The sequence below is a fragment of the Manis javanica genome, chromosome 6, assembly GCF_040802235.1.
Source record: "Manis javanica isolate MJ-LG chromosome 6, MJ_LKY, whole genome shotgun sequence".
NCBI lineage: Eukaryota > Metazoa > Chordata > Mammalia > Pholidota > Manidae > Manis > Manis javanica.
The window spans coordinates 126566860-126579705 of record NC_133161.1 but is presented as its reverse complement, the minus strand read 5'-3'; the positions used below and the strand labels follow the sequence as shown (position 1 = coordinate 126579705).

Below are 12846 nucleotides of genomic sequence, written 5' to 3'. Positions count from 1 at the left end.
TATTAGTACTGCAACCCCTGCTTTCTTCTCACTGTTGTTTGCCTGAAATATGTTTTTCCATCCTTTGACTTTTATTCTGTGCTTGTCTTTGGGTTTGAGGTGAGTTTCTTGAAAGCAGCATATAGATGGGTCTTGCTTTTTTATCCATTCTATTACTCTGTGTCTTTTGATTGGTGCATTAAGTCCATTTACATTTAGGGTGACTATTGAGAGATATGTACTTATTGCCATTGCAGGCTTTAGATTCGTGGTTACCAAAGGTTCAAGGTTAGCTTCTTTAGTATCTTACTGCCTAACTTAGCTCGCTTATTGAGCTGTTATATACACTGTCTGGAGATTCTTTCCTTCTCTCCCTTCTTATTCCTCCTCCTCCATTCTTCATATGTTGTATGTTTTTTCTGTGCTCTTTTTAGGAGTGCTCCCATCTAGAGCAGTCCCTGTAACATGCCCTGTAGACGTGGTTTGTGAGAAGCAAATACCCTCAGCTTTTGCATATCTGGAAATTGTTTAATCCCACCATCATATTTAAATGTTCGTCGTCCTGGATACAGTATCCTTGGTTCAAGGCCCTTCTGTTTCATTGCATGAAATATATCATGCCATTCTCTTCTGGCCTGTAGGGTTTCTGTCGAGAAGTCTGATGTTAGCCTGAAGGGTTTTCCTTTATAGGTGACTTTTTTCTCTCTAGCTGCCTTTAAAACTCTTTCCTTGTCCTTGATCCTTGCGATTTTAATTATTATGTGTCTTGGTGTTGTCCTCCTTGGATCATTTCTGTTGGGGGTTCTGTGTATTTCCGTGATCTGTTTGATTATTTCCTCCCCCAGTTTGGGGAAGTTTTCAGCAATTATTTCTTCAAAGAGACTTTCTATCCCTTTTCCTCTTTCTTCTTCTTCTGGTACCCCTGTAATACAAATATTATTCCTTTTGGATTGGTCACATAGTTCTCTTAGTGTTGTTTTGTTCGTTTTTTTCCTGGAGATCCTTTTATGTCTCTCTATGTCAGCTTCTATACGTTCCTATTCTCTGAATTATATTCCTTCAATGGCCTCTTGCATCTCATCCATTCTGCTTATAAATCCTTCTATGGATTGTTTCACTTCTGTGATCTCCTTCCTGACATCTGTGATCTCCTTCCGGACTTCATTTCATTGCTCTTCCATTTTTCTCTGCAACTCATCCCACTGCTCTTGCATTTTTCTCTGCATCTCTGTCACTATGTTCATGATTTTTATTTTGAATTCTTTTTCAGGAGGACTGGTTAGGTCTGTCTCCTTCTCAGGTGTTGTCTCTGTGATCTTTGTCTGCCTGTAGTTTTGCCTTTTTATGGTGATAGAGATAGTTTGCAGAGCTGGTACGAGTGACAACTGGATGAGCTTTCCTTCTTGTTGGTTTTTGGCCTTCTTCTACTAGGAGAATAACGACCTCTAGTAGTTTATGCTTGTCAGCTGTGCGCAGACAGGGCTTCTGCTATCTGCCCAGTTGCTATGGAGTTTATCTCCACTGTTGCTGTGTGTGTGGCCTGGTTGGGGCTGCTCCTCCAAAATGGTGGAGCCCTGTTGGAGTTGGAGTGGCTGGGAGGTTATTTATCTCCGTAATGGGCCTCTGTTCTCCCTGTTGCCCAGGGGGTTAGACTGTGCAGAGATCCCCATATTCCCTGTGTCTGGGCTAAGTGTCCTGTCCTGCCCCTTTAAGACTTCCAAAAAGCACTCTCCAAACCCAAACAACAACAGCAACATTGAAAGAGGGGGGAAAAAAAAAGGGAAAAACACACGATTTTCTTTGTCCTCAGGCGCCTGTCTCAGACACCCACTCACAGGTCTTGCTGCCTTGTTTCACTACTATTGGGGTTCCTGTCCCCTTAAGGCTTCCAAAAAGCACTCACAAAAGAAAAAGGGAAACACGCCGATTTTCTTTGTCCTCAGGCGCCGGTCTCAGGCACCCACTCACCGGTCTTGCTGCCCTGTTTCCCTAGTATTGGGGTCCCTGTCCTTTTAAGGCTTCCAAAAAGCACTCACCAAAAAAAATGGGAAAAATGCGCGATATTCTTTGTCTTCAGGTGCCGGTCTCAGTCACCCGCTCACTGGTCTTGCTGCCCTGTTTCCCTAGTATTGGGGTTCCTGTCCCTTTAAGACTTCCAAAAAGCACTTGCCAAAAAAGAAAAAAAAAAATGCTCTGGTTTCTTTCCACCTGCCAGGAGCCATGGGGAAAGGCGCTCAGGTCCCGCCGGCCCAGGGCTTGTATCTTACCCCCTTCACGAGGTCCTGGGTTCTCGCAGGTGTGGATGTGGTCTGGATGTTGTCTGGATGTTGTCCTGTGTCCTCTGGTCTCTATTTCAGGAAGAGTTGTCTTTGTTATATCTTCATAATTCTATGTGGTTTTGGGAGGAGAGTTCCGCTGCTCTACTCATGCTGCCATCCTGGCTCCGCCCCCTTGGCAGATTATTTTTAACCTTTGCTTTCTCCATCAACTAAAATGACAGAACAAAATAGCAGTGTAACTCAATTCATACTCTTAGGACTGACACAGGATCCTATGAGGCAGAAAATGGTCTTTGTAATCTTCGTATTCTGTGTAGGAACAGTAGTGGAGAATTTGCTTATTATTGTGACCATCAAGTCCAGCCAAACACTTGGGAGCTCCATGTACTTCTTCCTGTTTTATTTGTCCTTTGTTGATTCCTGCTTTTCAACTTCCACAGTCCCTCGACTAATTGTGGATGCTCTCTCTACAAAGAAAATCATATCTTATAATGAGTGCATGACTCAAGTCTTTGCACTACAGTTGTTTGGCTGCATGGAGATCTTTGTCCTCATCCTCATGGCCATTGATCGCTATGTGGCCATCTGCAAGCCCCTGTGGTACCCAACCATCATGAGAAGGCAGGTCTGCATCATTCTGATTATTCTTGCATGGACTGGGTCTTTTATACATTCTATGGCTCAGATTATCCTGGCTTTGAATTTGCCTTTCTGTGGACCCAATTTGATTGATCATTATTGCTGTGATATGCAGCCCTTGTTGAAGCTTACATGCATGGACATTTATGTGATCAACCTACTGGTGGTGTCTAATAGTGGGGCCATTTGCTCATTCAGTTTTGTGATTCTGATGATGTCATACAGTGCAGAAGGGAGGAAAAAAGCTCTCTCCATTTGCACTTCCCACATCACTGTAGTGATCTTATTCTTTGGTCCTCATATATTCATCTATACATGTCCCCCAAACCTCTTTCCCCATGGACAAGATGGTGTCTGTATTTTACACTATTGGGACACCCTTCCTCAACCCCATCATCTACACACTGAGGAATGCAGAAGTGAAGAATGCCATGTCCCCCAAACCTCTTTCCCCATGGACAAGATGGTGTTCGTATTTTACACTATTGGGACACCCTTCCTCAACCTCCTCATCTACACACTGAAGAATGCAGAAGTGAAAAATGCCATGAGAAAGCTGTGGCATATCAAAACTACCTCTGAAAACAAAAGATGAACTGTGGGCCTTGGTTGAGTACTTGCTGGGTCATGGTTTGACTGAATCTCTACAGATCAATTTCATAGTGTGTATCCTGAAACCCCCATTCATTCAACTACAATGCACCTGACCTCCTTACTTTTTTCTGTGTTTCTGTCCTCAAACTAGTAGCTTTCCTAGCATCTTCAACCTGCCTCCCTCTTTTCCCGAGAGTTCGATACTGTCATTGTTGAACGTGAAATACAACTCACTATACAGTATATTCTCTAGTTTGATAGAAAGAAAGAAAAAAAATATATATATATATATATAAAATCACAGCAGCTCAAATATGTGAGGATTCATAAGTAAAGTATAGCTGGTTTGCTATGATTTATAATTCCCTCCAGAACATTTTTGAAATAAGGTGTCCTGCTTTCTCTTGAACACTTGCATAGCAAAGGAACTCACTTTGTGTATCAAGAAGTTCATTTCATTTTGTCATTAATTTAGCCTTGAAATGTTCCATACTATTGTATCAAAGACTTTTTAATATAATGATATTCTATTATAGTTCTGATTGCTTTCTTTAGCTCTTAAGATAAATGAGACTTATGTATGGGATTTTTTAAATGTAGTGTTACAAAGGCCTTGACATATTCAGCTACTTATATGATTGGTGTGTAGGGACTACAACAATGAAATTCTGTAACTCTAAGAATTAAAATGTAACAGAATGCACATTTTCAAGACTAAATAATAATTTAAAATATACCAGAATTACTGCATATATTTTGAGATAGAAGTACTTAAAGGTACTTGAAATTAACCTGGTTTGATGAGAAAAAATGTGATGACATTATTCTATGTGAAGTTGGAATATGTGAGTGAAATGAAGGAAAGCACCATAGGCATCCGGGTAGTGATCACTGACACTTGTCTTCAGTCAGTGGACTTTGAGAGAACCCACGGTTTTAGCCCATTATTGTCACCTTCTTTCTCTACCTTTACATTCCTAATAAAGGTGTCATATAGATTGACATGTTATAATTGCTAACATGTGACATGTGACCGAACAGATTAACAGCAATACCTTGGATGTGCATGCAAGAGGTTGTATCATGATCAGTTAACATTTGTTGATTTCTTTGTACTGAAGTACCACCTCCTTAGTAATTGTTATAAGGTTTCATTTCATTTCTACGACTGTTGCAACTTATCAATTGGAAAACTTTAGCAATACCAATATTGTCTTGACAAAGATTTTTTTATTACTCCACTCTAATTTCATCAAGAAAAAATCACATTGTTTTTCCTTGTATGAGCTTAGTATTGTATTGCAATAAGGCTTCCTAGTCTCCATTTTTCTTACAAAGCCAAAATAGTTATCAGGCTCATAGTGTCCAACAATGAACAGTACTTAAATGGAGTTCAATGATTTTTTAGTTCATTAATCGATTTACTCCTTACCTTATTACAGCTAACCCCAATTCCTGTTTAAGAGAAGACATAGTCTTTACTATATATATATAAGTGTTTTTACTAAAACAAATTGCTTTCAAGATAACAGATAGAAAAGTAGGTTGGTAAACAAATTAAACTGGGTGCAACTCTAAATATCCAAAACCCCACTAGTCAATGAAAGAGACCCAGATCAAGGGCATCTAAGTGATTTATTGGCATCAGAAAGTAATAGGCTGTGTATTAGTGGACAGCTGTGCTGACGCCCACTCAGTCAGGGTTGTGTCCCCACTTGAGAGCAGACTGAGAGGGGGTGTCTCTCTCTGGAGACACAAAAGGGAGTGGCAATGGGAAGAATCGTCATCTCAATAGAAAAAAATATGAAAGGTGAGAGATTACAGATCACCCAGTCTGTCTTTCTGAGGGTTTATGTGTGTATATCTTGCAGCTCATAAAAATATATGGTCCAGCATTTTCAATTCCAAATCATTGTGAAATAATTTTCCGTAAGTTTCAGCAAAATGTTCTTTCTTCAGGTAGGATTCTGGTTTGTTTTCTCATCATCATAAATATTTCCTCCACAGTAGCTCTTAAAATCTCATCCTGAAATCGTAGGGAAATGATATTATGGTCACTTCAGTTAGCAAGAAGTGACAGGGGTGGTTGAGTGCAGTCCAGTGAGAGAATTGTTGTCATCATTGCAACACATAATATTATATAGTCTAGACCACATTTGCTCAATTTACCAATTAAAGAAAGCAATAAAGGACAACAGGAAGAAATATTATGGACCCATTCTGCAAGTGGTGGACTAGCGACAACAATGAAAAGCATAGAAACTTGAAGATATGTACAATAAACTAAATGGTGACCTGTTTTTTTATTCAAATTGTAGTTACATAGCAGAAGTCATCTGAATATAAAATGAAAACCAGTTACCTAGTTACTTCAGATGTTGGATATTAAGTGAAATGTTGTTTTACATTTGTCTTATTTTTCACTTTAGTTGTATTACATAGGGTTGGTGTGTAGATTATTAAATCTTCAGTCTTGCCAATGCACTGTAAAAAATCAGTCACCCAGGACAAGCATAGACATTATCCTCACCAACTTTTGAAAGTATTCCCTTAATGCATATGAAAAGCTTTCATAAGGATCTCAGGAAATGGGTTCACTTTCTCTCCTTCCATAACTTTCTGAAGATAGAGGTTATTGCTAACCTGTCTCAGTATCACTGTCCACATATATAGAGCTGATATAGTTTTATAGAATTCAGAAATATAACTAGGAACACCGGGAACAATATGAAACACTGCAGTCCTATACATGGTTCATACACTTAACACGGTTTATGCACATACATGGTTCAAAAGTTTCTTTGCCTTTTTGAGTGAGAAATTCTGAAATTTCCATACAAACAAGGTATATGAAGAAAGGAAACAAATGTTTATCACAGTTGAGATGTAATGGAAATGATCAGGATACATTCAGTTTTGGGAATCTGTTAAGTAAAAAGAAAGAAAATTAAGAAACAGTTGGTTGTTGTCGAGCAGACCTTAACTCTGATCACTTCCCTGAAGTTTCCCTGGATTTTAATCAAAACGTAGTCAAATTATTGCCTTTTTTTCTTGGGAGTATTGCATAAAAATGCTGCAATCTCTTCTGGTGGTGCTACCAAAATAATAAGAATAATCACTCTTATAGTTAAAGTACAGTATTCACTGTAAGTCCAAATTTTCTCCTCGTGGTATCAGAATATGGTCTTTTAAACAGTTACCTTAAATGAATCAGATGAAACAAGTTCCTTTTAGGATGACAGGTTTTTCAGAGTTAAGAAATTGCATTTCACTGGGATATGCTATCAAAAACTGGGCCATTCCTTGATAATAATATAGGAAAATATAAAAGCATGAAAATGGACTCAGTATAGTCCACTGCAATTTGAAGATTTCATTAACTCTTAACTTAGTGCTCTCGTAATCAACTGGAATTCTGCTTGTGATTCATATACAATTAAACTAAAGTGAGCTTAGGTATTTTTATAGTAATGAAATTATCTTCTGTGGCAAGGAAAATATAGACATAACTATGAAATTAAATAGAATTCAGTTAAGTAGCATGTAACTGCCCTAAAACACAGTTGGCATACAGTTCTTCAGAACAGGTGGCATGGTTCACTCACTTGCTTAATCATGTCTAAGTGGCTATAAGAGTAGCTTTAGTAGCCTTGGAAAGACTTGTCTCCTCAGATATTCATTCTGCTGAATCTTTTCCAGTAAGATAAAATAAAATGCAGAGACTTAAAAACCAATTATTCAAACATATTTGGGACAATTCTCTGAAATTATTTTGAAAATTTCAACATGTTTTAGGATATGTATATTGGTTTAAGTTTTAGACATAAATTTACATAGAAAGTTGACCTTTAAATATCAATTAACCAGGTCATATAAGCCCAAAATGTGTACATGTAAGGTCAGTTAATTAACTCCCCTCCATCGTCCACAAACCTTATGTAAGACATTTCCATTGGACATCCTTCAGACACGCTATTTCATTGATCTCTTGTATACGTTTATAAAAATATCATAGTGCTTTGATTTCTGAAGCTTCATAATCTACCATTAAATCAGGTTCGGTAAGTTCTTCAAGTTTGGCCTTTTATAGTGTTGTGGGGGCTAATGTGTATGCCTTTCATTTCAATTAATGTTAGAAAAATCTTTTAAGTTTCAATAAAAAAGACTGCTATAATATTGGGGGTGCTTTCTTAAATAGCAATTTCAGGTGTGTAGACAGACTTCTTAATGAAGTCCAGTCATCTGATCTGTAAGCATGGAATTATTCTCTATTATTAATGTCTTCTTAAATTTCTCTCTAAAGACTTCTGCAATTCATATATGCTGTTACATATATCTTGTTGTGAGATTTATCCTTAAATATTTCATGTGTTGATTCTACTGCACATGACATCTAAAAATTTCATTTCTGATTATTTTTTACTAATGGAAAATACAATAAATTTTTGTATATTGATTTGATTTCCTAAAATCTTGCAAAAACTGACTACAATGAAAAAAAATTCATTCAGACTGGAAGAAACAAACCTGTTTTTTTACAAGTGATATTACTATCTATGGAAAAAATCTAAAGAATGTATTACAATACTTCAAAAATGGGTAAGTATCAGAGAAATGGTGGTGGTATAAAATGAATTCAGATGTAATTGCTACTATTTTTGTTTAACATTTATGTAGAGTAAGTGTGGTTTCTTCTCTAAGATTTTGAAGAATTCACCAGTGAAGCAATATATAAAGGGGTAAATGGGGACAGAGATTTCTATTTTGTATTTTTGAGACAGAAAATTCAGTTCTTTAAGATAAATAGATATTGAGATTATCTATTAATTATTTTTAAATGAGTTCTGGTAGTTTATATCATTTGAGAATTTTGTGCATTCTATGTAGTTTTCAATTAATTGGCCATATTATATTCAAAATAATACCTTATTATTCTTTTAAAATCTGTTGTAAGTTTAGTAATAGAGCCTTTAATATTAAAAACCAAAAGCCTTTGATAATAAATGATCTAGGTGTTCTATGTCTTACCTATGTCTGTATCTTAAGAGATCTTAGCTCAAATCCTATTATGCATGTACAAATATACTTTCTTAAAAGTTCCTTCCAGTTTTTCTAAAGGATTTTGCAGATGTTTCCTCAGTGCCCTGACAAGACAATTTGCTTGATACATTGTATCACAATATATTTTTATTTAATAAATTTTATTTCTTACACAACTTTATGTTCACAGCAAACCTGAAAGAAAAGTACAGAGAGAACCCATATCCCACTTCTCCTCACATACGGACAACCTCCCCTCCTGAGTGTTCCACATGTTACAGTCAAATGAATCTATGTTGACACCTCTTTATAACCCAAAATTCACAGCTTACATTAGGGTTCATGCTTGGTGTTGCACAATCTATGGGTTTGACTATGTATAATGACAATATCCAAAACTGTGACATACAGAAGTTTCACTGCCCGAAAAATTCTCTGCGCTCTGCCCATTCATCCCTCCCTTTTCTATAACCTTTGTCATCCACTGATTTTTTTTCTATAGGTTTGCATTTTCCACAATGTCTTATAGTTGAAATTATACAGTAAGGTAGAACTTTCAGATTGTCTTCTTTCACTTTGTAATGTGCATTTAAATTTTCGGCATGTCTTTTCAAGTTTGATACCTAATTTAATTTTAGCACTAAACAATATGCCATTTTTGTATTAAAAACATCCAGTCACCTACTGAAGGACAGCTTCATTGCTTCCCAGATTTGTCAATTAGGAATATAGTTGATATAAACATCTGAGTGTAGCAAACATGCATTTTGGTTTTTAGTTATTACTTTATTTGTTTTTAAACCTCTTACTTGTCTTTTCCATTTTTTCTTCTCTTAATGTTGTAGGAAAGATCTTTGGATCCAATGATTGCCAAGTTTATTGGATATAATGACTGCCAATTTGCTTATCAATTTTGGGCAGGTCCATACTTACATTTTATTATACAGTTTCTTGAGTTTATTGGGAAATGTTATTACATTCTGGCGAATACATGGACTATAATTGTTTTCAGCACTCCTCATTATAGATTCCCATTCTGACCTCACTACTTATGATTATTTGTTTTTATGGGACAATGGAGTGTCAACCCCAGGAACCACTTAAAACAGATTCTACTGTAAATATTTTTCTTGCACAACAGATTTCTGAATAACACTAGAAAATGTATACATATTTTTTGATCAAAAAGTTAAATTTATTATTTTAATTTTAGACATCAATTCTACACAACAACAGAAGATGTGTCACTATGTAGGCTCACCCCTAAATCCAAAGTTTCTAATAAAATTATCATTAATATTTTTCCTTTACAATTTACTGATCAATACAAGACTGACTTATTTGCTTTGTCCCAATTGCACTTTTCACATAGACAGTCCTATACACACCCCACAAATGAACTTAGTTTGAAGGTACTTTTTGTACACAAGGATTAGGATTCATTTAATTTTTACTTTCATCTATAGTCTATATTCTCTTTCATTCCATTCATGGTAGTGGTGGTGGATATAATCTATGAGATAGTTCCTGGCATTTTCTTTCACGTTTACCCCTCTTCTTTCACGAAGTTGCTTAGCCAATACTCCTTCTCCTATTAATTGCGTGCTCCCTTGGAATATAATGTTTGACACCAGACTTTTCTCATAGTGTTTTTCATCTCTGTATTTCTCAGGGTGTAGATTAAGGGATTGAACATAGGAGCAATGATGGTGTAAAATAGTGCAAGTATTTTGTCCTCAGGAAAATTAGTAGGAGGTCTAAGGTAGATAAAGATGTCAGGTCCAAAAAATAAGATGACCACAGTGATATGAGACCAACAGGTAGAGAGAGCTTTGCATCTCCCCTCAGCCGAGAAGTTTCTTAGAGTGAACAATATAATGCCATAAGAAACAAATAAGACAACAAAGGTGACTAAGGCAACCACACCTGAAAAGGCAATCACAAGAACACCGGTGATGTAGGTGTCGGTGCAGGCAACTTTCAGCAGAGGAAAAACATCACAAAAGTAGTGATCAATCTCATTAGGACCACAGAAGGGCGGCCCAACTGCTGTAGAAAACAGAGGAAAGGCATGAAGAGCCCCACCACCCCAAGCAGCTAAGATCAGCAGGTTGCACCTTGTCCTGCTCATGATGGTCATGTAGTGGAGAGGTCTGCAGATGGCAACGTAGCGATCAAAGGCCATGGACATAAGGATGAAGATCTCGGTACCTCCAAAAAAGTGCATGGTAAGGACCTGTAACATGCAGTTACCGTAGGAGATGGTTTTTCTTTCCACTAGAAGGTCAGCAATTAATTTTGGTGTCACAGTAGAAGTATAGCAGATGTCTACTGAGGCTAAGTGAAGGAGGAAGTAGTACATTGGCTGGTGAAAAAGAGGACTGCATTGGATGGAGACAAGGATCAGAAGGTTTCCTACCAAGAGAGCCACGTAACAGAAGAAGAAGAGCACAAAGCAAATATTTGTATGTTCTGGTCATAAGAAAGTCCCCAGAAAATGAATTCTGAGATGTTACTATGGATTTTCATAATTTGTGTTTATTATATGTGAAACACAAATGAATTATATATCTGAAAGAAATGAAATGTAAATTTGGTGAAAAATTAACAATATGAACACAATTATACAATATCTACTACAAAGTAGATTGACATGAATGGATCTTAATATTAATAATGCTTGATTTATTGAATTGAATGTTTTTTCTTTTATTATGTCTCTTGATTTATATATTCACTGTGGAATAATTGTGTAATGGTAAAATAACTATACATTCTCCTTAATATTACTGGTAATGATTAAAGTATTCAAGTGTTATTTTGAAAATTAAAACATTTTATTAATGTTATTTATTTTATTTAGAAAACAAGAACTGTTCACTTTATTATTTAGTCTAACTGAATAAAAAAGAAGGAAATTTTTTGAGTACTTTTCAGTATTTGTGCATTATATATATGTATACAATCAATTTTCCTTCTTTAAAAATTATCTGACCAAATTCCTTCAGTTTTATGGGAATTAAACTAAAAGAAATTTAAATGAATTTAGACACCCCCCCACTTGAACTACAGAACTTTAATTTGTGTAGATTATGCTAATTTATGCTATGTGATCAAATATTTTCAATGGGCCATTTTAAACCAATGAAACTACTGTTATATTAACAAGGAAACAATAGTTGAAAACTATACTGCAAAAGAAAGAACATTAATTTATAACAAAGTTTGCAAAGTATTCAGAAATTTTATGCATTTCTCATATTTACAATTCATGTATTGAAGAGAATTTAATATGCAATGTCATTCAATGTAATGTTATTTAAATTTGTGCTGGTGATTGGTGAAGATAAGGTCATTAAATTGCACAAATATTTGAATTGTATCTGTGCCATGGCTCTTGCTAGAAAGTTCTTTTTTGAGATACAACCTTAAGAAGGAACAAGATAAAGATGATACAGAGGTAACTTACAAACTTCATAGCTAGTTGTATTACTAGCACCCAGTGGTATTGTTGTAAAAATACATTATGAAAAATCCAGGAATTTTCATCTTTAATACATGTTATCAGTCTTAAGGAATTATTTTTACTGCAAAATGAGTGTAGGATAGAGAGAAAGCACTTCCAGGAGCTATCTTACCCTCTGATGAGGAATTATCTGACCCCATGGCTTTGCAAAAGTGAGCACACCTTCTACCTTACTCTGGATCTGAAGTGAGAGTCCTATCTGGCCCCCAAGTGTCTATTTAAAAAGCACAAAATGTTCTTCTTTTAAGATTATTTAGAAACCATCATCAATAGTGACTCACAGACTCAATATCTAAGTTCTGTATAGTCTTTGAAAGGTTTTATATGTCAAAAATAGACAGCTTTGGCATTTTAAAATGGGTCCATACTGTAAGACATCAATTCTATTTTAATTTCTATTCAAAACTCTAAATTCATAAAGTAGAAATTTTCAGTTTGTTCCTTCTTTATTTTTTTCATATCACAACATGACTTGTCCTCCTTTCTTTATGTGACAAAACAAAATAACCATCAGCTGCAGAGTGTGTTCAGCAACTGAGTGAAAGTAAAGGGTGCTGAAATGTTTGGAGTATGGGAAACTTTCACCTATGCTCTACTTGCTGCAACAGATAATGATCCTTTGTTTATAAGGTGGAAATAATGTTAATTTCTCAGATAGATTTATTTACAGAAATAAATTGATTTACAGAGAATTATTATATAAGTAGACAGTGAGCAAGTTAAAAGTTGAAATCACTTGGCTAATTCAAATCTCTGATGTAAATAGTGGAGACTCAAATAGAGAATCTA

General features: G+C 35.8%; 1 protein-coding gene and 1 pseudogene across 1 annotated transcript; one reads left to right on the top strand and one right to left on the bottom strand.

Annotated features, from left to right (window-relative positions):
* Window positions 1–2544: 2544 nt before the first annotated feature.
* On the top strand, window positions 2545–3492 carry LOC140850135 (olfactory receptor 4C11-like). Its single transcript, XM_073239910.1, has 2 exons — window positions 2545–3221; window positions 3339–3492. The coding sequence occupies exons 1-2, from the start codon at window positions 2545–2547 to the stop codon at window positions 3490–3492; spliced, it is 831 nt and encodes a 276-aa protein (XP_073096011.1).
* A 6633-nt stretch (window positions 3493–10125) lies between these two features.
* On the bottom strand, window positions 10126–11060 carry LOC140850134 (olfactory receptor 4P4-like; annotated as a pseudogene).
* Between the last annotated feature and the right edge of the window lie 1786 nt (window positions 11061–12846).

Bases quoted from the DNA above. Each gene is read 5' to 3' on its own strand.
- LOC140850135 (XM_073239910.1), top strand. From the start codon at position 2,545: ATGGTCTTTGTAATCTTCGTATTCTGTGTAGGAACAGTAGTGGAGAAT. The intron at 3,222-3,338 runs AAACCTCTTTCC...CCATGTCCCCCA, and splicing joins TTCATCTATACATGTCCCCC to AACCTCTTTCCCCATGGACA.